Below are 25,686 nucleotides of genomic sequence, written 5' to 3'. Positions count from 1 at the left end.
CATAATATTTTAGTTTTTTTAATTATTTTTCCTGTTTTCTGTGGGTGGCAAACTTGTCTTGCCTCTGAAGGTCATGGGTTTGATTTAGATTAGGAACAGTAGTGTGTATTGAGTAATTCATTTGTTCTGTGCTATTGTTACCACAATACTAAATTATGTATGTATTCTTTATTTGATAGGGACTGATATAACAAAAATATACTTATATTTATAATCTGTTATGTATTACTAGTTACTTTTAAATAATGTAATTAGTTACATCAATTAGTTACTGCCTCAAGAAGGTAACTTAGTTACATTACTTTGAGATTACTTTATTTGTAATATTGTATATAATATTATATATAATCAAATATGTGCTTTTATATTTTATTAATTGCATTTAAACTGAATTAAAAGAACAAATAAGTGGTTTAAATGGTCTAAAATGGCACAACCCCAACAGTAGACATGGTTAACAGAACTCTCTGTCTTTGAGGTGTGACTTGACTTTAGAACAGTTTTGTTTTTAGCACATTCAACCTGCTCCTGCTTTAGGCTGTTGGTGACACAAGTTACTAAGTATTTTGTTTGGTAACTGTAATTTACAAGTATTCTTCCAGTAATGCAATACATTTAGTTTCTTCAAAAGGTAATTTAATTATAGTAACTATAATTAGTATTATTATTAAGTATTACTAACTTAGTTACACCAAACTCTGGATTTCACTCTATACTATACCATTCAGTGCATATGTCAAGAAGATGAAATAGAGCACACATCAAGATTCACAAACTGACACCTGATACCCCAATGTTTGAAAGAAACTAAAAATGAATTGAATTGAATATATGTCTAACACTAATAGTGGTTTCATTGATGACTTCAGTAGTCACACAGTGTGGCTGCTCCATAGTTCCTCAGACATATGCACACAGTTCTGCTTGAGGTTGTCGGGGGCAGACGGAAGAGAAAGCTTTTGTGGTGTCTGAAAACAGCATTAGCCTAATACTAATCTGCCTCACAAGGAGCTGGGCTCTTAAAGCGACACGTCATTGTGGTCAAGCCTGGCAACTATTTTTACACTCTCGCAAACACATTTACGAGTGAGGGTCGCAGCAGCTGGGTTTTTTTTTTTTGGCAAAGGTAAGATTAATATCAAAATGACTCATCAGATTTCAGCTGCCTCCTGTTCCTCTATAAATACACACTTCCCGTTCCGACTGGGCAGCACCAAAACCTGTTTGAATGCAACTTCAATGACGGAATAAGACATTGTTTCATTTTTGAGATATGAGACACCTTTTGAAAAGTACTTACTCATACCTTTTATTTGTAAACATACAGATTTGTTCCTCCTATGTATTGGATATTTATTTATTTATTTATGTTAGTTATAATATAGTATAAGTTATAATGACTATAGAGCTTTGGATTGTGGAACATTTTCAGTTAATGTTAAACACAGTGGATTTTGCAAACTAAACCTAGAGCTCATTCAGTTTAGTGTGATAAATGTATTAACCTTTTGTTTACTTATATATATTGTCATTGCGAATAGATTTCTCTGGACGTTTGGTACAACCTGTCAGTGACCATAAACTCTATATATTTGAATTAGTATTTACTGAGTCTTTACTAGTCTTGTTTTGAAGTAACAAAATGCTAAACTTAAGAATAATTCAGTTTAGCTATGGTCTTTTTGACTCTAATCAATCCTACTTCTTTTATATAAATTCCTTTGCACTACATTTCCATCCTGTCAATTCAAGCCATCACGTCACAGATTACAACCCATCTTGCTCACACTGTACATTAAACTAGGACACTACGCCTCTCAAGGGACCATCTTCTACCTTTCCCCCTCCTCATTGGTTCCCATCATCGCAGCAGCAAGTTTTATTTTTAACTCTTACGCTCACATGCCAACACGCTCTGATTACATCTCCTCCGTGCGCGACCAGACCCGAGCAAACAACTGCTCGAACGCCTTCCTTCCTATTTTACAAGCTTTCATTTTTCTAAACAAACTACTTCCTCCTTTCCACTGCAGCATCGCCGAGAGCAAGGCTAAGCTCAAGTCGGCCAACGGCAGCCCTGCCCTCCGCGGAGCACCGCAGAAAGCCACCAGCCCGGACGGTGACCGGACTAAGCCATCGGAGGGGGACAGAAAGCTGCAGGATGCCCCCAAACCGGCAGCCAATGGGGTCGTAGCTCACGGGGACGAAGTGAAAGACGGCAGCACGGACGACGATTGCAAGGCGGCGAGGACTGAGAGAAAGGGGATGGTGAATGGGGAGATGGGCAGCGAGGAGCAGGCGGAGGAGCGCTTGAAAGGGACCGATGCGACAGACAATGGAGACAAAAGTGAGCCTAAGCTTGACGAAGTGGGCACGCAGCCTAAGGTATGTACGCGTCACGTCTTCCTGCATTGTTCTCGTGCCAAACTCAGCCTTGGTTAGTGTCGTGCCGTCTTATTGTCTGCACGTTATAGCTCAGTTATAACCGAGCGCTCGCGTCTGAAGGTAATAAAGGACAAGTTTATAGAATGAGCGAAAAGTTCTTACTTACTTTATGCTCTTTGTGGGTGAATGTGACGTAGACTGTTTAGTGTTTACCCTTCATCAGAGAGCAGTTTCCTGTAGGTGTCAGAAAAGTGAATTAGTTTGGTTCATAGTAAACTGTAACTAATGCATTACTAAGCACTTGTTATTTGTTAATAAGCATGTATAAGGTATTTATCATTGGGTTTGAAAAGCAGCTTATAAGGCTCTTACAAACAAATTGTACATGGTCTTATAACACATGTGTTTTTGGATAGTGGCTCATTATTTATTAGGTATTATAAGCCATCTGTAAATGCCAGTAATTGTCTAAGTCAGGGCTATTCAATTATAGTTTCCATGGGGCCATTGGCTGGGGGCCGGACTACAAAAACTGGACCACAAGTTTATTATTTATATCCAATACTCACAAACAACTCACAATGATATAAAAAATAAATCTATTGTTTCACTGAAGTAAATAAAAAAATGAAGCAGTATTGCTTGAAGTATATCATGAACTGGACTAGACCGCAAAATCTGAACCAGAACTCTTAAATATAATATATGTCATAACAACATCTGATTGAATTGATGTTAAAAGCTAACATACAGTAGAGTACTGACTAACAAACACTGTTTACCCAAGCAATATGGCCCAAGTGCTTATTAACGTCTATAAATAGTACTAAGGAACCTTATTTCAAAGCAATTCCATTTCCTTGTTTTGCATTTTGTTTCATGAAATATTAGTTTGATCATATGACAAAGTTTTCCTTTTGTTGTGCATCTAATGTGTTATAGCTCAGATCCAGAAGCGTTGGGGATTCTCTTCTATTAGATCATTTATTAGCGAGACACCTTTTTTTCAGTTGGGTTTGAGATGGAAACAAGAACTACTTTAACCAGTCAGTGTCCTAAAAGTGTCCTAAAAGTGTCCTAAAAGTGTCCTAAAAGACATGTGAATTTACTGAGTGTCATAAAACCTGCATTTATCAGTTTCTCACTTCATGAATCTGTTTGTATCAGTGTGTTGACTCCACTGTCCTCAGCTGTGTCTCTGTGTGTGTCCTTAGTCTCTCTGTGTGTGTCCTTAGTGTCTCTGTGTGTGTCCTTAGTGTGTCTGTGTGTGTCCTTAGTGTCTCTGTGTGTGTCCTTAGTGTGTCTGTGTGTGTCCTTAGTGTCTCTGTGTGTCTCTGTGTGTGTCCTTAGTGTCTGTGTGTGTGTCCTTAGTGTCTCTGTGTGTGTCCTTAGTGTGTCTGTGTGTGTCCTTAGTGTCTCTGTGTGTCTCTGTGTGTGTCCTTAGTGTCTGTGTGTGTGTCCTTAGTGTCTCTGTGTGAGTCCTAGTGTCTCTGTGTGTGTCCTTAGTGTCTCTGTGTGAGTCTTAGTGTCTCTGTGTGTGTCCTTAGTGTCTCTGTGTGAGTCTTAGTGTCTCTGTGTGTGTCCTTAGTGCCTCTGTGTGTGATTCCTTAGTGTGTCTGTGTGTGTCCTTAGTGTCTCTGTGTGTGTCCTTAGTGTCTCTGTGTGTGTCCTTAGTGTCTCTGTGTGTGTCCTTAGTGTCTCTGTGTGTCTCTGTGTGTGTGTCCTTAGTGTCTCTGTGTGTGTCCTTAGTGTCTCTGTGTGTGTCCTTAGTGTCTCTGTGTGTGTCCTTAGTGTGTCTGTCATTCAGGAGGTATTTCCTGCTGACACACGTGGCTCAGACTGGAGCAGCTGAGTTCATGGATGCTCTTCTGTGTCAGCTTTTAGACCATGACAACGTAAATACAAGAAGTACCACATATATATATTATATAAAGGAACCCACCACTGAACCAACAACACTCAAACACGCTAGGTTTATTTAAAAAAAGAAAGGAAGTTATGATAATTTTACAGTTTTATGTTAAATTCTGAACCATTTGTTTTTACCGCTGTTGAAAAAAAGGGAATCATATGCTCGTCAGTCCTTTGTTTGTCTGGTGTTTAAGAGGAAGAGAGAGTGCTAAAAGAGCAATATTTTAATGTTGGTCAAGAGAGAGCATTTTTAAAGATGCACTATGTAACTTTTCTGGTGGGAGGTCCTCCACCCGCTTCTTGTCTCTGGAATATTGTGCGGTTCTTCAATTACAGGTGTTTTTATTGTTTAAAACTACACCTTGTAAAACATGCATTCTCATTATAAGCAGGCTCACAACAAACACAAAGTGGGCGGAGCCCACTCAAAATTAACAAAAGTACCCTTTCCGAAAATGTATAGTTTATGATATTTGAAAAATGGGAAACATTGTTTTCGCATCGGAATATTATTCTTTCTTCTGTCTTTCTTTCTTCTCGGGACCAACCCCCCTATTTTTCACCCAGTGAACATTGACGAAAAGTCACAAAAATTTGCACACCTCTAAAAATCGTGCCTCTCTACATTCTGGCTATTTCCCTTTTCTAAAATAAAAAAATTGGCGTGTCAGCGCCACCAAATGTACCAAAAATACATTGAGAGATAGGAAATGACCCAAGAAAAATCTGATTGTAGAATCATGAAATTTGGCGCAGAGGTAGATGGTGACAAGAGAAGTAAAAAATATTATTACGGCAACGCCGTCCACCCAACCAAATGTCGGCCATATTGGTTCAAAAATGGCTAAGCATGACTCGGGAGTTTTTCCAAACGTCGTACTTTTACGAACTCCTCCCAGGGCGTTGGCTCTAAAAAGCTGAAATTTGGTAAAAATGCTACTGAGGAGTGGGACATCAAAATTTATTCAAATTACATTGATACCTGTCACGGTCTCTGTGCGGCGAAGCCGCAAACTGTAGCTAGAATTTCAGAAATCTCCCAAATTTTACATTTCTGCCGTTTGCGTAGATAAAGTCCGAATTGCGTCAAATTAGAATCAGTTGTTAAACTCTTTGCCCTAAACCTACTTGAAGTGAAATAAATTAATTTGGAGCCACAGCGCCCCCTACAGATTTTATATGGAAGTTAAATGTTTAGTTGCGAAATTAGATTAAATTTGACACACAACTCAATTTTAGCATCCCCATCAAAAAAGTCAATGATCCATGTCATAATTGTTATGGCGCTGCCGTAACGATGACCGAAACCTCCCATGTTATTCCAATGGGGAAATTGCTTGAACATGTTTACACTTTAGACTTTCACAAACCCCTCCCAGGGCGTCAGCCCTATTAACCTGAAATTTGGTGAGACTCATCTTCAGGACCATCAAAAGGTATCCACATTTTTATTCAAAGTGTCACGGTGTCTGTGCGGCAAAGCCGCACATTTTGCCAAGAATTCAAAATAAAATTGCTTTTTGATGGTAAAACAAAGGGGAGAAGATGTGACAGCGTCACAGATTCAGCAGTAGGCGTAATAAAAGGACAATTGGGGCGCGTTAGCGCCCCCTCCTCTTGCGGCGTGGCGGCGGTGTGGCGGCGGCGTGGCGAGGGCCGATCATTGCCGCTTGCGGCTATATTTATTTATTATTAGTAGTAGTAGTAGTATTATCTTGTCTTACGCTAGCAGTTTTTTATTTTATTTTTATTTTACTTAATTTTGTTTGTATTTATTGTATTAATTTCATTCATTTCATTCATTTCATTCATTTCATTCATTTATTTATTATTATTATTTTTAATCTTTATTTATTTTTTCCCCGCCATTCCTTATATGGAAATGAGAGGTTTTGTCTATTTATCTACCTGTGTTGCAACACTGATATTTCCCCATGTGTGGAGGATTATCTTATCTTATCTTTATCAACATATTTACAATATTTATGTGACTGTTTGTGATTTATGTGTTTTGTATGGTAACAAGTAGATGCATGAAGTGTACGTCGTGTGTTTTTCAGGAGACCAACGAGCAGAAGTTGTATAAAATTGCCAGCGAGCTCCTTCAAACGGAGAAGGCGTACGTGGCGCGGCTACACCTGCTGGAAAAGGTCAGAACGCCCGCTCAGATTGAAATGAACACAGTTGGTCGCGTGAGCTTTTGCAGAACGTGACCGACTCCTCTGTCCGCTGCAGGTGTTCTGTGCCCGACTCACGGAGGAGGCGAGCAAAGGGACGTTTCCTGTAGACGTGGTCAAAAACATCTTCTCCAACATCGCTTCCATCCACAGCTTCCACAGCGATTTCCTGCTTCCAGATTTAGAGAAGAGAATGGGAGAATGGTGGGTATTGTCACTGCAGCCGATGAATACGATCGTTTATTACCGTGTTTTAAACGTGCGTCGTGTTCCTGGCACCAGGGACTCCACGCCTCGCATCGGGGACATCCTGCAGAAACTCACACCCTTCCTCAAAATGTACGCCGAATATGTGAAGAATTTTGAGAAGGCCATGGACGTGCTGAAACAGTGGATCGACCGCTCGCCCCAGTTCAAAGCTATTATTATGGAAATCCAGGTACGAGCGCGGATCAAATGTGTTTTACTTTAAGCTAAATACACACTGAACTTCTGTAAAAATGTCAAAGTGAATATGTGTCCAAACCTTTGATATATAACATGGTTTTATTTTAATGCATAGTTTATTTTTTGTGTTTAGCTTTCTGGCTGATTCTTTTTGCACATGTTTTGAGTGGGTGCATTTGCGTTTTCAATGTCTAAATTCCACAAACTGACTTTAATTGCGTATTTGACATGGAATATTTCCCTGGTTTCAACATATTTTCAATTGTTTACACGATTATTTAGCTTCTTAACCAATTGGCAAACAATTTGGCTTTAAAAAAGTAATGTATTGAGTAAAATAGTCTATAGTTAGCATCACGTAAATCAATCTTTACAAGTCAAAACTTCTTAAAGGGGACATATTGTGTCAAATTGAGCTTATATAAAAGTTTTTTCATCATCAGTTTACTCAGAGTTATAATGTGATCGATTTCTGTTTTGTCCTGCTCAGAAAATTATTTTTTTCACCTACCCCCTATCCCCGCCCACATCTATGCATTTCGTTGTGATTTATTAAAACAATTCAGACTCCAGATCATTGATATTGGGTTCTAAAATGTCCCGTTGCTAGTTTCTCAAAAGGAAAATCTGCTTCTTGTTATGGGGAATGTCAGTATGAAGAGGCGGAGCTTAGCAGTTGTGCAGTTTTGAGCAGGAAGTCAATGGATCGGTTTCTCTCAGTAAACAGTTTCAGATCAATATTGCAGTTTACAATGATCTGAATGTAAAATAATGATTACAATTGCCTGGGAAAAAAAAGCAGTATATATCGTCAATTCAATACATCTAATGGGTCTATAAATGTATTTTGAAGTACATTTTGTGTCCTATTCAATGCGACTTCACATCTCAACTGCCGCGCCTCTGATTATGTGTGTGAATATGTTCAGAGTCAGGGAGCGTGTGGCAACCTGACCCTCCAGCATCACATGTTGGAGCCGGTGCAGAGAATCCCTCGATACGAGATGCTGCTCAAAGATTACCTGAAGAAGTTGCCCCCGGACGACCCTGACCGGCGGGACGCAGAGAGTAAGCGCAACACACACATCAAACTTCTTTACGTTTGGGCGCGATACAATTCTAACACGCTCCCAACCCATGTTTTCAGAATCGCTCGAAATCATCGCCACGGCCGCCACTCATTCCAACAGTGCCATCCGCAAGTCGGTAAGTGCCTTTACTCGGACGCAGGAACGGTTTCCTCACATACAACGCCGTAATCTAAACGTGAACCGTCCACGTAGGAAAATCTAAAGAAGCTGATGGAGATTTACGAGATGCTCGGCGACGAGGAGGACATCGTCAACCCGTCAAACGAGTTCATCAAAGAGGGCAACATCCTGAAGCTGGCAGCCAGGAACACGTCGGCCATGGAGCGCTACCTCTTCCTGGTGAGAGCGGTGGAAAAGACAATAGGGAAATACAGAGGGAGGCCAGACCCAGCAGGATCCAGCAGTTAGGACGCGAGCGGGGGGGGGGGACGCGAGTCTTTATCACACACATGCGCGGATGATGAAATTAAGTCGGGCATTGGGCTAATTGGCTTCCACGCGATATTTCCCATTAGCCACATTTACGCAGCCTCATGTCGAGTTGTCAAACTGTGGGGCAGCTTTCATTAGAGCTGCTTCTCCACTGCATGTTCGACTGGGTGATACAGACAAAAATGGTGACCCTGATTTAAGTTTTCATAAGTTGGCGTACAATATCTCTGAGACTGAGCTTCTGATTCGAATGTAGAACTATAACTCTGCACTAGAGGTGGTTAGTTTTGGGCGAAGAGCATCCTGAGACACGATGCCGGTGCCATGTGAGCGAGTGGAGGGGGGTAAAGCTGAGAAAGGGGCAGAACAGCGCCTTAAATCATCTTATAACTATACAAAATGATAGGCTATTGATATATCTTGACAATGTATACATGGGCCACCCCGAGATCATGGTTCGTTGATTCATTTAGAGTGTTTGCTCTGCTCAAATTTGGGGTAATTCTGATAAACAACTAGTTTTGACCTGATTCGTACCTAGGTTACTACTTCTTATGCCGCATTTGTGTCCTGGTTTGTCTGGTTTCTGTTGTGTTTAAGTCACGGTTCAGTCATAGATGTGATCAGTGCACGGTAATCATCACTATGTTTGAGGATTGACTAAATATATGTTCTCTGGTCTGGCAGTTCAACAACATGCTGCTGTACTGTGTGCCTAAGTTCAGCCTGGGAGGGCCTAAGTACACGGTGAGGACACGGATTGGCATCGACGGCATGCAGGTCACAGAAACCAGCAACGACGAATACCCACATACTTTTCAAGTGTTGGGCAAAGAGCGGGCACTAGAGCTACAGGCCAGGTAATAATGACTTAACCATGACCAATACTGTCATATTCATGTGCAATTACTGTCGTACTCACATGCAATAGTGTCATATACAGCTGATGATGTTTACTTTACCATTATTATTATTAGTGGTAGTATTATCTTGTCTTACGCTAGCTGTTTTTTGTGTTTTTTAAATTAATTAATTAATTTTATTTATTTATTTTATTTTATTTTTAATTATTATTATTTATTTTGTATTTATTTTTATTTTTTCACTTTTATTTTTATTTATTTATTTTTATTTTTATCTTTATTTTTCCCCTCTATTCCTTATTAGGAAATGAGAGGTTTTGTCTATAAGAGTTCTTCTATTAAGAGTGTTTTTTTAAACTTCCTATAAGTTATCTGTCCTTTTCCTCTGTATCTACCTGCGTTGCAACAATGAAATTTCCCCATGTGTGGACAATAAAGGAATATCTTATCTTATATTATATTATCTTATCTTATAATGAACAAACACAAGTTTATTCACACAGTCTTTTCTGAATGTAAGGAACACATTCAGCCCTTTGTGTACAATTAAAACACTAATTCCCCAAAATTATTCTCTAGAAAAAAACGTCAAACTTCATGAAAAAGAGCTTGGCGATTACAGAAACAAAAGACGATTTGTTTTTCTTTCCTTGCAGCTCAGAGCAGGACAAGGCCAGCTGGATAAAGGTAAATCCTTACCCTTTTCATCATATTTATTCAGTATTTGTTTTTAAAGAATGGCCTCAGTCACACATCCTTTTATGGTTTACAGGCTCTTCGAGAGACCATGGACATCTTCCAGCAGAAGAACGAGACGTTTAAGAACGCTTCAAAAGAAGTGGAGGAAGTTTCCGTAAGTCAATGTTTCCGCTTTCTTCATTGTTTTGATGTGACGGCTAGAATAGTGCAGTGGTTCCCAAACTGTGGTTCTGATCCTGCTGGGAGCCATTTGACATTTATCAAGAAAATTATGTATGTATGTATGTATGTATATTGTTGTGTATATTGTGTATTTTAATTCTTGAAAGGAAATTGGGTTTAGACTTAACTTAATTGATCCACAAGGGAAATGAGGACAATGTGGACAGGCTCATAAGTTACAACACAAGGACAGTTTTTATAGCAAACAGGAAATAGAATGATATCAAATTGACATTGTGTCCATAAGGGGAAGAAGATTCAGATTTTTTATCATGCATAAGCAATAAAATATGTCCAATAGGTTATATTCAAGAGGTTTGTCAATCACTGCTCACTGAAAGGAATAGAAAACAGGTTGTAACAGTGTAACCTGACATTATGTAAACGTATCTTTAGCCTTTTAGTTTAAAATGACACTAACACAAGCTCTATTCTAGTGCACTGTGATGTGATAATATCATATATCATCATGTATTATCTTTGTTTTGCAGAAAGCTGAACTGGGGAAGCGTGCCCCTCGCTGGGTCCGGGACAACGATGTGACCATGTGTATGAAATGCAAAGAGCAGTTCAACGCCCTGACCCGCCGCAGACACCACTGCAGAGCCTGTGGGCACGTAAGTCATCTGAATGTCACTGCCCAGTGCATAATGCATACAGTCGAGCAGAGGTATGAACTTACCTCACACAATTACAGCAAAAAACAACCACTTTCTTGTCTCTGTTACAGGTGGTGTGCTGGAAATGCTCCGATAATAAAGTGCAGCTTGAATATGATGGCAACAAGATGAACAAAGTGTGCCCCGACTGCTACCGAATCCTGAAGGGGGTGACTGTGTCAGAGGAAGGCAAGAAGAAGGGCATTCTGGAGGTAATGCACATAATCAGCACTGTTTAAGTACAAGCAGTGATAGAAAGAGGACTGCACATTTAGTATGCATAAAAATACTACTCAAAGTGCTAGTTACTAGTTGCAATGCAGTTTTAGTAGTGTTTGTAAGGACAGAAAGGAACAGATACAGCGGTAACTCCTATGGTTTCAAATGTAGCTTGATAAAATGATACACAGGCTTAAACATCTACTCAAAACGTACAATTACCCCAAAATTACGACTTAATTACAATAACATATTTGCAATTACAGTTGTTACTTTCGAACCCTGTAAGAGTGACGTCTAAACTCTCTTTCTTTGTAGATTGAGGCCGGTCAGTTTTCAGGCAACAGCATCATGTGTGGTTTCCTCCAGTATTGTGAAAAGATTAACAAACCCTGGCAGAGAGTCTGGTGCGTCATCCCCGAGAAGGAATGTTTCGTGCTCTACCTCTACGGAGCTCCACAGGTAAAGCCATATATGATTATTATGGTAATTGATAATCGTGATAATTCAGGTTGCAATACTACGACGGAGTATAAGGGCCAACCAAAAAAAAAATTTAAATGCGGGGCACTACGAGAATAAAGTCATTAATTCATTACTTTTTTCTTGTTAATTAATGACTTTTTTTCTTGTTATTTAATGAGTTTATTGTTGTTAATTTACGACTTTTTTCTGACTTCGACTTTTTTCTCATTAATTAACGTCTTTTTCTCTCATTCATTAATGACTTTATTCTCGTAGTGCAGCGCATTTTTTTTCCCTTGGTTGGCCCTTATATTCCGTCGTACAATACAATCGTAAAAACCTAAACATTTTTAGAGGCAATTTTGTAAAGCCGGCCGCAAACTTGACGAACAGTAACATGTAAATTTAAAATATCTCAATAATCGTGAATAATCGATTTTCTCACAATAATCGCAACTCTAAAATGATATATCGTGACATCCCTAATTGTTGTGAATACTTTTGAGGGACGAACACTAAAAAAAGGCCTTGTATTTCATTGCTGATCTTTTCATGTATTTTCACACTATTATCTAACCCAGGCGTGGGCAAACTACGGTCCGCGGGCTACATCCGGCCTGCAGGGCCTTTCAATCCGGCCCGCCAAGCTTGTCCAAGTAATGTACAAGCTTGGCGGTAAAATTATTATAATTTTTTTTCGTTTTTGCCCTCAGGCATCTGTCTGCACTTGTATCCTTAATACATATGACGTTGAATGAATTAAATAATATATTCAATAGCCTAAATTTGACAGAAAAGTGATATTTTAATTGATATTTAATTTTTGGGATTTTTTTTTTTTTTCACACCAATGATCGCGGGCCGGCCCTCCGCTACTTGCCTGGATTCGAATATGGCCCTCGGAGGAAAATAATTGCCCAGCCCTGATCTAACCCCTCTTCTTCTGCAGGATGTGAAGGCGCAGTGCTCCATCCCTCTGCTGGGTTACGTGGTGGAGGACAACCCGAGACCCTCCGACACTCCGTCCAGCTTCCGCCTAACGCAGTCCATCTCTGTCCACAACTTTGCTGCCGACACTGAGGACATTAAGCAGCGCTGGCTCAAAGTCATTCGAGTGGCAGTGACGGGAGAGAGTTGGCCACAGCAAAACGGCAGCAGCATTACGGACAATAACAACACGACGCAGGAGGTGGCTACAGACAGCACTTAAAAGCTGATTGACTACAAACTTAATCACGGATAAGCTGCTGTTATCTGTGTTACTAACTGGGTCCTCTGGGACACACTCACTGCTGGATTTGTAGAGGACACGTCTGGTACAATCAACACTAGAGTGAAGAGGAACACCTGGCTGTTATCGTTGTAAAAAAACTTTAATTTAATCCTGGAAAATAAGACTGATTTGGGATTTGAACTATGCGCTTGTACAATAGGGCTTGTACATAAGGAGTTCTTAAAAGTTTTTATAACATGCAAATGATACAGTTTTGCTTTGTCTTAAGCCTGCAATGTCTAGATTTCCTTGTTTTTTTGTGGAAATGAACTCACGTTGGACTCTGCAGAAGCATCGCCGTTATCCCAACTGAGCCTTCAAATTGGACAGTTGGGATAACAGTTATTTAATAATCAAACTAATGATATACAACTTAAGATGGACACATTTCCATCCTTTAACTTAAAAGGACTTTGACAGGTGTCTGTTCATGGGAGCTTTTTCTCTTGTAGATATAAACGGCACAATCACAGCTATTGTTAGCGAGCTGGTGCAACAAATTGTAAATATGTTAAATGGCTGTAATTGTATTATTTATAGTAATTTATAGAGGAGCATGATCTGACATAACACATGGTTCTTTGTCAGCTACTGTATGTAGTAGGTATTTGTTTCTCAGATCGCTGTTATTTGAGAGAAGTGTGCCTATACTTTTTTACATAAATCCTTGTATTGCAATCCTGGTGCTCTCAGTATTCAAATAAAACCGCAAAGATGTACCTGGTTTAAAAGAAATCTGAATGTAAAATCAGTTTTTACAAATTCACTTTTCCCTAAAGGAATGAAAAGATTTGCTAAATTGAACCAGGTTCACAGAGATGTGATTTTAGTGTGTGCAAAATAAAATGTCTGACTTTAATATGCTGTTGAGCGATTTATGGTTTGTTACTCATCCATTTTCACAACAGGGATTTTAACACTTTATTTTTCTTCCAACAAATAAATCATGAATATCAAATCTGTTTTGGGTAAAAATGTCATACATAGTCTCAAATGTAGGCCACATTTCAACAGTGGCCCAGTATTCAAGATTGGCATTACAGTTATTGAAGCAAGTTATTCAAACTCAGAAAGAAGCAGTAAAAAGAGCTTTGTAAAGACAGCGAGTCAGTCCAATAATCCCATTCAGCTTTTGGTCTGTCGGACAAGGCCGCGGATCCGGCGCACCAGGGCCTGGATAAAAGTGTAGCGTGAGCGGACCTGGCTGTACAACCCTTCCACCTCCAGCAGCTTCCTCTGGAGTGCTTCTCCAAACCCTGCCGCCATGTCGCCTTTCAGCTGCATTTACAGAGACAAAATGTCAGGTGTGGCATTTTGAACAGTATTTGGACTGTACCGACATCAACTTACCAGGTCTAGATCTGGCTGGCTTACTCGAGAAAGACCACGACTTCCACTGGATTGCAGCCCGCTAAATAAATCTACAGAAACAGGTTTAGTTTCTTAATGCAATAATTACAACCAATATTATTCCATTATCTTTCTTACCATCTCCGAGACGTGATCTGTATAAACTGGCTCCAGGCATCAGGGAGTCTTTAGGGTCAGTGGGAGTACAATGCAACAAGTAATACTCCAGGTGGCGCCACAGCACAAATAAACACGTTTCAATAACATCTGGCCAGGAAATTAAGGCATATTTTATCAAAAACAAATATGCAAGTTAAAACTTTAACAAAATGCTACATATTTGTGCATAAAGAAATGGGGATAATTAAATGTATCTTTTTATGAATAAAAAGGATACACGAGCAAAGTGCCAGGAGCTTGGCTCTGTTGTTGACAAGTTGGACCAGACGTTTCTTTGCCAGTGGGCTTCTCTGAACTGAAGAGGTTTTCTCAATAGCTCCTGGACCAGCCACAAGGCCTTGACACAACTGTAGACAAGAGACCATTGGTTACGCTTTCTAATTCATTATAGTAATAGTGATAGTTATAATGCTGTGTTAATGTGAATGTAAGGTGTCTTAGTACCTCCTTTAGCTCTTCAGGAGGCAGCTGATCTAGGCTCTGCAGTTTGCTCAGGCTCTGTCTGTGACTCTGATGGAAGCGGAAGAAGTCTGCAGCAGTGTTCTTTAGCAGGTACAGCACCAGGCCCAGGCTCGGGGCTCGAGAGTACGACATCGGAGGCAATGAAGCAGAAAGATCTACAAGGACAACATTTACGTCAACTTTTTTTTTTTTAACTAAAAAGGGACAGTCCGAGTCCAGCTAAGATTTGGGATGATTGCACTGACCTGGTCGGCCTCCATCTCTGCCAGCTGGCTCACTGCCAGACGGACTGAAGAGGCAGATACTGAACTGAGCCTGGGAAGAACTCTGGAGCAGCAGAGTCTGGCAGTACTCCATAATGTTGGCACAAACCTGCAGAGGCAAACTTTGTTGAGAATCTCTAATCAAGGAGCTTTGAAACAAAAGAAAAAAACGTTTCTTTGGACATGCTTTGCTGAACAAACCTGCTGCACGGCCACTTCCATCTCCTCTCTTTGTTCAGCAGATTCTCCAGGTGCGTTGATCTCCACCTGCTTCAACAATCGTTCTCGTTCACTTCCTGCGAGGCGACTGAGCAGGGACAGACACAGACGCTACCAAAACACACACAAACATGAGACTGAAATAAACAGGGCAACAGATTAAAAAGTAGTCAATAACCAATACCTGGAATCTGGTTATGTGGCCTTGAAACTCCATAAGCACTGCACTGCTGACTTCACCCATTTCAAGAACACCTGATACATCCATTCATAAAGGAAATGAGTGAAATTAATATTTCCAACAACTGAAAAGCCTGTGTCAAGACTCGCACAATCTGAAGAAAGGGCTGTACCTGGCAGAGCAGTCTTACTGATGATGCCAGTGAGCAGTGAGAGCTGCTGTAACGCTCCCATGCTGAGCTCCTGACAGCGCAGCAGAGACTGAATTGTGTCAGCGTGGACGATCAACCACTGAAGAATCTAGAATCCAAAGAATAAACGACTATAAACACAATCGTTCTAAACCAAACCACACTGCAGGCGAATGCTTACCTGTGCTGCCCCCTGCTGGTGATTCATACTGGTAGACGTCAAGATGATCTGAAAGAGTCTCAGCGCAGGCAGAAGAATCTGTCTATAGCGGTCCATAGGGCTAGGGATGAAGCCTGATGGGTCTCTCGTTACTCTGTTCACATGTGGAAAAAAACATTAGTCTCTTTGTGATCGTTTTAGAGAAAAACTAACCTCATTTTTACCACCCTAAAGATATACCACGAAAACAAAGAACCTTATCCCATATTAAAGTTAAGTGTCTCGTTTACAGTTTACATATTATCTAAAAATGTATACGGTAAATGAGAATGTGTGACAACATGTTTGTTATAGCATGAACGCATGGAAACTTTCATTCACACCTGTGAGCATCACTGTCTGGAACCATGTCAAATACTTGGCACTCAGTGAGGTGAGCTACAAGTCCACAGCGCAGCAGCTCCACCGCACCCTGGCCAGTCTTAGCCACTCGCGTGAGCAGAGCCTAAAAGCACAGAACAGCCTGTTATTCAGCAGTAGTGACACACGGGCGGCTCAGACCTGTGACCTCCTAACCATCTTGCTCTCGTAAATGTAGAGTGGTTTGAAGAGGGGGGGCTGTGGTGCGAGCAGGCTCTGAAGAGCGCCATCGTCCTGCCTCAGACTCTCAACCAGCGTTCGCAGGTAGCCACTGTTGCAGATGTACAAGAGCCACTGGTTTTGACGGTCTATGGCGAGAATTCGGTCCAGCACTGCCAAGGCAAGCATCTGAAAAACAAAAAATCATTTACATCATGGTTGATCATCAAAACATCCCATTGTGATTGTTTAGTACCACAATATAACGTTTGGCAGTGAAAACAGTAAGTCAGTTTACCCGACTAATTTCGTGGCCATCACATGCATCTCGACAAACCACTTCCATCAGTGACTGTCCATAATTCTCAATTATCGCTAGGTCTTCTCTCTGCAGTTTGGAAAAAGAATCCTCAGGGGAAGTGAGACGCTCCCACATCGCCTTCCCTGCTGCAGGATATAAAACAACGAGCATTCAGCAATACATTCAATTATCCATTTGTTTGTTAATCAATTTCACTACATGACTGTTACCAGACTGCAAAGTGTCAGGTTCTTCTGGTTTCTGGGCGATTTGAAGGTAGTACAGCAAGGAGCCATAAAGGTGAGCACGTAGTCGCTGGTATCCACCTCCTAAAAAGTGGTTTTAGAGTTACATGCACCCGATACATTTGTTTGAACTGTACTTAGTTTTAGGACCGCATACAGTATCTTTCACTTAAATCATATGATTGTCCTACATCTTTCTATTAAAAAAATATCAAATATCACTTGCCAGTAGAAAGAATAAAGTCAAGCAGTTTGCGCAGGATGAGGTGGAGAGAGGAGTTAGCAATGGAGGCAAAACCAGAAGAGGATTCCACTCCTGTGCTCTGCTGCTCCGACAGAACCGACTGGCTGAGGTGGGCGGTCAGAGTGAAGACCGCGCCGGCAACAATAGGCATGAGCTCTCCAGCAACATCCTCGGACAAGACCTGCAGCAAGGGACAGAACAATTGCATGTTTTTGTTACACTGGGCTATATTCATCTACTACAAACGATGTCCTGACTTCGGACCTTATCGTGCAGGTCCAGTAGCAAGTCTCTAATGATGAGCTGTCTGTCCTCCGCTGGGATGAGATCAGACGGACAAGCGGTCAGCAATGTCTCCACCAGGCTCCTCCAGGACTGAAGAGCGTGACGCTTCGCGCTCAGGCTCCGCCGCACTCGGTTACGCTCCACCACCTGCTGCAGGACTGAGTTCACCTCCTACAAGTTAAGCGATGAAAGGTTAAGGAGGAAAAAAATATATGATTAAATCTGATTTTCTTTTGTCTGTTTTTAGTTGACTAACCTCCATCAACAGCGGTCTTTGTCCAATAGCAGCCATTCCCTGCAGAGCATTGATTTCAGCAACGAGCACTCGATGCAGCAACTGTGAGAAACGGGTCCAAATTTATCTCAATAGAAAGGAAATTGGATAAAATATAAGAGGTTTGTTGTGAACTAAACTATACCTTAACGTTGCATACAGTGTGTCCATGCTCGTTGACCTGCTCACAGTTGGAAATGACCTGCTCGATTTGGGTGCGCTCAAAGAAGTCCAGCTGCAGGAGTTCAGGGATGTCTTGACTGAAGTCAATGGCATCAAGCACGCTGAGCAACTTTCTCCGCACTGGAAAGAGAAAAACTGTCACGCAATTGCACTTTTGTTACTTTTGTACGACACGTCAAATCCTAAAATGTCAAAACCGACCTTTGGAGACCGAGTCAAAATGAAGAAAACCGCAGACGGATCTCGACTCCTCCTCCATCCCCGACTCCCCATCGGCTAAAAATGTAATGAGTCTTAGGTGTGTGTCATTTGAGAGTTGAACCAAGTGTCATAAATCTTAACCTGTGTGTTGCGTGTACGGCTGGTCATCGAGCAGGAGGCTGACCAAGCGCTGTGTATGAGACCGCTGCCGATTTAGTGACGTCACTCTCAGTTCAATAGCTGCAGTTTTCATCAGCCATGACATCTGGGAGAGCGCGGCGATCTGGTTACCTAAGAGAGAAGAAACGCAGCAAGTTTAATTCAATTGCGGCGTTAACAGGCCTCATCCCAGCTCTTTCATTTCCAATTCATTCGATTTTTACTCTTGCGTATACCAGCGGCGTGATTCCATGACTTACTGGGCAGGATGAAAGGCAAGTGTTGCAAATGGGAGAAGAGGAAGTCCTGGCTGGTCCTGAGAAAGCGCATGGTGGGTCCAGATGTGTCGGGGCAAGCACAAAGCTGGTAGATCACCTGGAGAGCAGATTAACGCGCGCTGAATATGCATAATCAACATAAAAGTATGCGAGATGAGTTTGCCGTACAAACTGCCGTACCTGGTAACAGAGCTCGGCCAAGTGTGGGGCTTGCTGAGTAAGCGTGGGACCTGACCTCTTTTCGGTGCCTCGCTGCAGCAAACTTAATATAGCGTGTAAGCAGCTCCTCGGACATCCCAATACGCCTATGAATACAGCAAAGTTAGTGTGCAGAAATTAAATATTTATAACTCCCCGAGCTTAGCCTGTGGTCTGACCTGGGTCTTGAAGGTTGGTGGAGGACACTGGCTTCTTCACTTCATATCCCAAAAGATAAAGGCCAAGGTTTGGGGTCTTAAGCTCCAAAGATGTGATGAGCAGGTTCAAAATATGAATCTGGATTTTATGGCGTATTCTTGTAATCTTCCTTTGTGGTTCCAATTCTAAAAATAAAAATGAGGGGTATGAAGATAAAATGCTTTAAAATACAATGTTTGATGCATGTCTTACCTTCTTCCTTCTCTGTTCCCTCTTCTGCTTCTTCATTGTCCAGACATTCCACAAAACCAGCCATCAACTTGTTGCTCACAATCTAAAGTAATACAATGTGTTAATTATTACGTACTAATTTAATGGTAAGTTAACTAATTTAGGTGTTCAATTAAGATGTGGTTTTCGGTATTACCTGGTCATGTGTAAAATCTCCCACAAGTCTTGTTTGAATGTTTGGATACTTGGCAATATGGCGTAGGATCTTTGAGCTTTGAAAAGCTGCCTCAGGGTTGGTACTACTGTGATAAAGATACCTGCCAAAAAAAGCAACAATCAAATCAGTATAATCACAAATCTGTATAAAATTACCAACATGCAAAAAGGGCTCGGTGATATGAAAGAAAAAAAATATTACAATTAAAACGAAAATTCCCCTCATATTAATCTACCTCCATTTTTGGCCTTTCCAATAACAAAGTAAAAATGTCTTTTAGTAATGATTTCATGAACATTAATTATACAGACTACATGTTTTTACTGAACACAATTTCACATCTGTTGATTTTTGGAATCTGTTGATTTATGGATGAATTGCCCAGACCTAAATGCAAACAAATATTGAAATACTGAGCATAAAGGGGATGTTTTATACCTGGCAATATTAACAATGTGATCTGCTCTTTTGGTCTGAGCGCTGACTCCCTGCAGTAGCTGCTCCAATGGGAAAATGAGCAGAGGAGACTGACTTTCTCTGAGGAGGTCCATGAACACCAGTTCCTTCTGCAGCGCGAGGTCCAGCAGACACAAACAGTGCAGAACAGCAGACTCCAGGTGCTTTTTCCCTGCACAGAAGCGTGACCTATGTTAGAACAATACTAGACTATGCCATGACACATGCGCCATATGTCGTCTCACCAGGGAAAGTGGCATATGTGTCGAGCTGCCGTACGCCTTCCTCCAGCAGACTGAGGCACAGGGCCAGTGTGGGCGAGTCGTTGAGCAGGTGGAACATTATACTGTGACCTGGAGGTTTGTGAGCGGGGATCTGCTCGCCCTGGAGCTCCACCATTTCCTGGACAAAGTCTGAAGGCTGCGGCTCGTAGTCACGCAACAGTTTGTGGAACACCTCTAGAACAGCATCTGCCACTTCCCACTAACAGAAAGCCATACGCATTATAATGGTTTAGATACAAGAGGATTTTCAAGTACATAATCAAAAGTGTTTTACCTTCTCGCCAGGGCGCCGGTATGCTCTGGTGGGAAAAGGCAGGAACACGCCCTCACGCAGGAAGTTCAAATATGGTTGAAAGCCTGGCGCCCGAAGGCCAGCACCCAAATTAACGGGAAGGCTGCTTTCAACTAGAATGCTGATCAAATGGCAGAAGGCTCGTGTGAGAGGATACTCCTCACAACTCGACTCTATTTCATTGAGTTCCACCTATAAAATGAAAGGTTAGCGTTAACAAATGATCTTAAAACAACAAATAGAAACGAAAAACACACACACAATTATTAAGAGTGTAAAATTTAGATCACCTCAATTCCAGCAGCCTGCCTTTGCCCAGGAGCACGTACAGTCTGGAGAATCTTAGAACAGACAAACACTTTCAGATTTAGAAGGAAAACATTAAAATAATTCAAAAAGTAAGAAATGCAAAAAAACCTGTGTATATTCAAGCGACTGCCACAGTGAAGCAGCTATTTCCGGAGACTTCCCAAATGCTGCCAGGCAATGGAGGAGTTCTGCTTTCAGCACAGGTGGAACACTGCACTGGAGCAAACCCAACATCACAACCACAGGCGTCCACTGTGGATGCTCACAAAGGGCCAGGCGAGCATTCTCACTCTATATAAAAACATCAAAATGCATCAAATGACAGGCACGTGACATGTTAAATTTGTTCTCAAGGTTGTTTATAAGTCAAAATACCCATGTTATTATATTTGCGAGGAGCTGGAGAAATGCAGTGAGTCCTTCCAGTTCTCTCTGAGTGATTCCCCTTATCGGTGGGTGGCGATATTGAGCCGCATCTGGGTTTGGAAAGTCTCTTCTCAGGTTCTCATGATACAGCATAAGAGAGTGAAAAAAGTGCTCCCATGACACTGGGCTTCCTGACACCCCCTGAATGTTGTCACCTGTTAATGGAACCTTCATTATTATCTAATCAACTTTCACTGAAATTATGATAAGGAGGTATTCTTACCGTGTGTGGGTCCATTGGTTTTCAGAAGGCTGAAGCAGTAGTGGGCACATTGTGGACCATTTGACAGGCCTTTGAGCATATGCAGATAGGCGATGTAAAGGGTTGAGGGCAGAAGATCTCCCATTTGTCGCACAAACTTTGCCAGAACAACCTACAGACAAATACAATGGGAAAAGAACAGAGTTAAGACAAGCCAAAATATAAAGAGTTGATTAAAGTTAAGGAAGCAGTTTACTTGTTTATGCGGAGGCCTTTGGATTGCCATTCCCAAATAGGAGCCATGCAGGCTGGTGTGCTGAAGGGACTCTGTGGGACACCAGAACTCCAGTGCAAGCTCCAGTCCAAAAGAGTCTTTGCTATAAAAGTCTCCAATCTAGAAAAACATTTCAAGTTCAATATTACTATTTAGAAAAAAGAAAACAAAAGAGCAGAGTGTTTTGTCTGTAAAGAAGACTCACTAGTGTCATGAGGTGGTCAAGATCTTTGCGCAATGATGAGGGAAGCTCACTATCCATCTGTAAAGACATGTGGACCAGCCTAGCATCTTCATCTGCGCGATTACGAAGCTGTTTCACCTACAGAACACATCACACACATATTACCATTAGCTATGCATTCATGTGTACAGCGCGGTCATATTTTAGTCTACAATTGAATGCAAAATATGGCATTTATCTACCTTCATGGGCATGAGAGCCAAAAAGTCTGTGATGAGTGAATGAAGCCGGCGGGTGTAAAATTCTTCTTGGGTAAAACTCTCACATGCCAACATGCCCTCCTTCATGAACAGGAAGACATCTCCAAGTAAAGCCTGGTCAGCGAGAACCTCATCTGCCTCAGTGAATTCAACGAGGGCTGAAGAGGAAACAAAAATTATTAACAATGGCACTATGGCAGCTAACAAATTAAAAGAGATGGTTGTGAGCCCAAAGTCCACTGCCTGTGTGTTTGCTCCAGTGCACTTCAAATAGTTGTTTTGGTGTCCATTTAGGACAGGTATTTCACAAACTATAGAACATATGTATTCTCTTCTCAGGCACGATATTGGGGAAAAGGTATAATACGTTCTATAGGCGAGAGTCTGCAGCATAAGGCAGCGCAGTGGAATCTGGTAGTCTTAGTGGTGCAGTAACATTATAAAGATACTTTACCAGATCCTTGTGGGAGCTGTGAAAGAACTCTCAGAGACAAGGCCCAGGCCAGCCGACAAACAGCCTGCAGTCCAGGGAGCTTCCAGGGCTGGTTGTTCATTAGACGATTGTGAACTGCAGATACATACTGCCTCTCTGTGAGCAATGGCAAAGCCTGGAGCAAATCTGCAAAAGGCCAAGATTGTCACACAGTCCTATAAATCCTGCACAAAGACGTCACCAAGTGTTTACCTTCTCGGTCTTCTGTCCCCTGCTCTATAAAACTGACATCCAAGCAGTAGAGTAAAGCCATGACAAGAGCAAGGTTGACACCGTCTAAAGAACCGTCCGCTTGAACTGTTACCGTCTCCAGGTGGCCAATGAGGGCCAGTGTGTCATCTTCAGGCAGAGGAGACTGGCATGTCCATGAAAACAGACAGTCTGCCAGGGCTTGTCTGCATTCTTTAATTAAGTCTGAAACCTGTAATAAGATATGGATGCGTTGAACTATGCTCAATTTCCCAATGTACAGTAATCCAATTTTCAAAATCTACCTCTTTTCTGTGTTTTTCATTCCCCAAACCACGCTCCTTCTGTAGTCGCTCAAACTCACGTGTCACATTTATCTCAGAGACCAGTGTGAGGATGCGCTTGGTCAGTCCCTGGCTCATAAGTTCATCTGTGAAACGTGTCGTCAGAGCCACCAGCTCTTCACTGTGTGATAAACGACAAAGTTTAAAATTAACACTATTTTTTTAAAACATCTCAGTAAAGTTCATTTTAATCAGCATCGCTAACCTTAACTCTAGGGTAAATGTTTTTCCATGTCTTGACTGAATAAGTGTTCGGAGGGAATTGGCAACGCAATACTTCCCATCCCAATAGAGCAGCACGGCCACTAGCCCACGTGTTAGACCAGGAAAATGAGGCTGCTGCTGCTCACCTGAGGGGTCCGAGGTATGAAAGTTGAAGCTTCCAATAATAAATACAAAAAAAAAATTGAATGAATAAAAGTCTTAAGTTTTACAATACCTGCCAATAGTAATTCCAATGCTGCCAACTCTCCAATATCAAAGAGATCACTGAGGATGAAGGCTTCTGTGAGCAGCTGCTCTGGAAGGAGCCGCGAACCCTGTTGACCCTGGATGGTAATGCCTTCTGTGCTGGCTTTACGCACTTTCTCTCTCTGTTCTGAACTCTTGGGCTGTAACAGTGTGAATTCATATTTTATTATATCATTCAATGGCTAATAAAGTTAAAATAAAATGAATGAGTAGTAGAAATGCAAGTTTGACTTACTGGATTTTTAAAGAGATACAGAAATTGGGACTTGTGTTTTTTAAGCAGCAGATCAAGAAGATGAACACTGTCTGGCTGCCTCCTCAACACAGCCCCATCAACTGTTTCCAAGAGCTCTTTGAGCGGGCCCCACAAACTGGCACCTGGAAAGGTGAGCACAAACGTCAAATACCAAGTGAATGGGAGGTTGACAGGCCAAAGACATACCGTGAATATTGTGCAATTAATGAACTCTACTTGCATCTTTACATCTATCTGCATGTTTATAGTCAGAGCACAATGACAGAACCAGCAATAAAATATTCTCAAAATACGCACAATATTACACTTAGACTGAGCCACAGTAGCTCAAACATTCCAATACAATAACAAAGAGCAAAATATAAAAGGCAATCCAATTCAAAATAGCTAAAGAAGTAATAGTTTCACTTTAGTTTCCATGTACGTCAACTTGTATTAGAGTTTGAGTCAGCTCATCGGGGAGGACAAATGCAAGTTTTAACATTAAAAAGAGCATTATACTTAAATATAACAGGTCTTCAACTAACTACATTAAACTCGCTGATAACGTGAATGTTTTTGACTTCCATGCTAAGCTAAGTTAGCACAACTGACTGAATGAGATCCATGTGGGTAGAAAACTGAACAAATGACTCTCAGAATAATTTACAATTGGGGATAATCAGATTTATTTAAACACATACTTGATTTATGTTGTATGTAATAAACACAAACGTGCAATTTATTACTAGAAAAATGTAATACAAACCTGAATTTACCGCCATCTGCACCGCCATCATGAGCCCGGACAGCAGGACAGGAGTCGCCGTGCAGCGCCGGGCAGAAATTGAAAATACCTCTTTTTTAATTATCGTGTTCGGGTCATTGTTGCTGAGAAAATGCATACAGTAGAGTTCCAAGCAAAATAACCCAAATGTATTTCAATTATCCTAGCTGTTAGTTTTGTTTTTCATTAATTCAGGCGAGGTTTTAGACGCCTCGATCTGTCCGTGTAGGGAAATAGGGAAATGTAGTTTAACGGATATTTAGATGTTTGGATACTGGTCAGCCATCACTGCAGGGTATCGGGTCAGGACATGAATTGATATGTTCAGATACACAGATTGCTTCTTGCCTGCCAACTCAGATTCTGCCCTGATTCCTCCCCATGGATCTATTATATTATCCTCCCTGATCTGTCTGATCTTCATCCTCTTCTTCTTCTTTGGTGTTTTATTGCGGTTGGTACCAAGTGTTACATTACTGCCACCTACTGTAGATGTACGTCTTAGACTTTAGACTTTATTCTTCAGACTTTACCGCTTCCCATAGTCTTCTATCTTGTTATCAAACCCGGAGTTCAAAGCACACGAGGTTATCAAGCGGAATGGAATGCATGTAACATCAGAAACACCCCATAATGCAATCTGCTTCCTCTCTCTTACTTTTTTTCACAAATTTAGCTTTTAGCCAATGAGAGAAGAGGAGCGTGCTGCGTCAAAACTGGGTCAAACTCACCCTGCTGTAGGAAGTCATTGATCATAATATAATCCCCAGAAATCTTATTCAGGTCGAAATATTATTGTAAGAAGCAATCATGAGAAGTGAACGTCATTGTTATTATTTTTATTAAAGAATTTCCATGAATAAAGATTTTTAAAAAGTACAGACAGTTGTGAAAATCATTTCAATTCAATCTGATCTCAATCTAAAGTGCTTTTTTTAAACCCCTTATGTCACATTAACATAGAGTCAATATGCCAAAAAATGTATATCAAGATTTAGATTTGATCACGATACATGGGAGACATTTATGTTGTTTTGTAAATGTGTTAAATTAGAATATTGAGTTTTTTGTTAACGTC

General features: G+C 41.1%; 2 protein-coding genes across 4 annotated transcripts in view; one reads left to right on the top strand and one right to left on the bottom strand.

Annotated features, from left to right (window-relative positions):
- Window positions 1-12,785, top strand: part of fgd4a (FYVE, RhoGEF and PH domain containing 4a) — a 54,657-nt gene extending 41,872 nt beyond the window's left edge. For all 3 annotated transcript variants that reach the window (XM_072435634.1, XM_072435636.1, XM_072435635.1), the window contains exons 5-18: window positions 2,034-2,385; window positions 6,357-6,446; window positions 6,532-6,677; window positions 6,756-6,912; window positions 7,850-7,988; window positions 8,068-8,126; window positions 8,204-8,350; window positions 9,131-9,303; window positions 9,963-9,993; window positions 10,079-10,159; window positions 10,719-10,844; window positions 10,958-11,098; window positions 11,424-11,567; window positions 12,520-12,785. In XM_072435634.1, coding sequence (XP_072291735.1) covers window positions 2,034-2,385; window positions 6,357-6,446; window positions 6,532-6,677; window positions 6,756-6,912; window positions 7,850-7,988; window positions 8,068-8,126; window positions 8,204-8,350; window positions 9,131-9,303; window positions 9,963-9,993; window positions 10,079-10,159; window positions 10,719-10,844; window positions 10,958-11,098; window positions 11,424-11,567; window positions 12,520-12,780 — 2,047 coding nt within the window. In that variant the 3' untranslated portion in view covers window positions 12,781-12,785. The remainder of the gene's footprint in view (window positions 1-2,033; window positions 2,386-6,356; window positions 6,447-6,531; window positions 6,678-6,755; window positions 6,913-7,849; window positions 7,989-8,067; window positions 8,127-8,203; window positions 8,351-9,130; window positions 9,304-9,962; window positions 9,994-10,078; window positions 10,160-10,718; window positions 10,845-10,957; window positions 11,099-11,423; window positions 11,568-12,519) is intronic.
- Window positions 12,786-13,750: 965 nt separating this feature from the next.
- On the bottom strand, window positions 13,751-24,794 carry nup205 (nucleoporin 205). Its single transcript, XM_072435633.1, has 42 exons — window positions 24,591-24,794; window positions 23,822-23,964; window positions 23,555-23,726; window positions 23,321-23,465; window positions 23,077-23,236; window positions 22,775-23,003; window positions 22,544-22,708; window positions 22,072-22,247; window positions 21,851-21,967; window positions 21,628-21,765; window positions 21,393-21,543; window positions 21,119-21,324; window positions 20,852-21,034; window positions 20,725-20,775; window positions 20,417-20,626; window positions 20,104-20,341; window positions 19,841-20,030; window positions 19,382-19,502; window positions 19,207-19,288; window positions 18,975-19,139; window positions 18,778-18,902; window positions 18,580-18,694; window positions 18,302-18,451; window positions 18,161-18,235; window positions 17,922-18,079; window positions 17,759-17,839; window positions 17,482-17,673; window positions 17,200-17,398; window positions 16,959-17,057; window positions 16,726-16,874; window positions 16,425-16,616; window positions 16,232-16,353; window positions 15,870-16,002; window positions 15,671-15,797; window positions 15,502-15,572; window positions 15,300-15,428; window positions 15,081-15,207; window positions 14,818-14,990; window positions 14,591-14,720; window positions 14,332-14,460; window positions 14,194-14,264; window positions 13,751-14,121 (listed from the first exon to the last, which is right to left on the bottom strand). Exons 1-42 carry the CDS (start codon window positions 24,724-24,726, stop codon window positions 13,969-13,971), a joined length of 6,078 nt encoding a protein of 2,025 aa, XP_072291734.1. The 5' UTR covers window positions 24,727-24,794; the 3' UTR covers window positions 13,751-13,968.
- Between the last annotated feature and the right edge of the window lie 892 nt (window positions 24,795-25,686).

Source organism: Eucyclogobius newberryi, unplaced genomic scaffold (genome assembly GCF_026437365.1).
Source record: "Eucyclogobius newberryi isolate DKJ021-1_F unplaced genomic scaffold, fEucNew1.0.hap1 SCAF_7, whole genome shotgun sequence".
Classification (NCBI taxonomy): Eukaryota; Metazoa; Chordata; class Actinopteri; order Gobiiformes; family Gobiidae; genus Eucyclogobius; species Eucyclogobius newberryi.
The sequence above is the reverse complement of the archived record's forward strand: the minus strand, read 5'-3'. Positions and strand labels throughout refer to the sequence as shown.

Excerpts from the sequence above, each read along its gene's own strand:
- nup205 (XM_072435633.1), bottom strand. The coding sequence starts at position 24,726 with ATGCATTTTCTCAGCAACAATGACCCGAACACGATAATTAAAAAAGAG. Across the intron at positions 22,709-22,774 it reads GGGGACAGAAGACCGAGAAG|ATTTGCTCCAGGCTTTGCCA; the intron begins GTAAACACTTGG and ends GGCCTTTTGCAG. Across the intron at positions 18,695-18,777 it reads TGGCCGAGCTCTGTTACCAG|GTGATCTACCAGCTTTGTGC; the intron begins GTACGGCAGTTT and ends TCTGCTCTCCAG.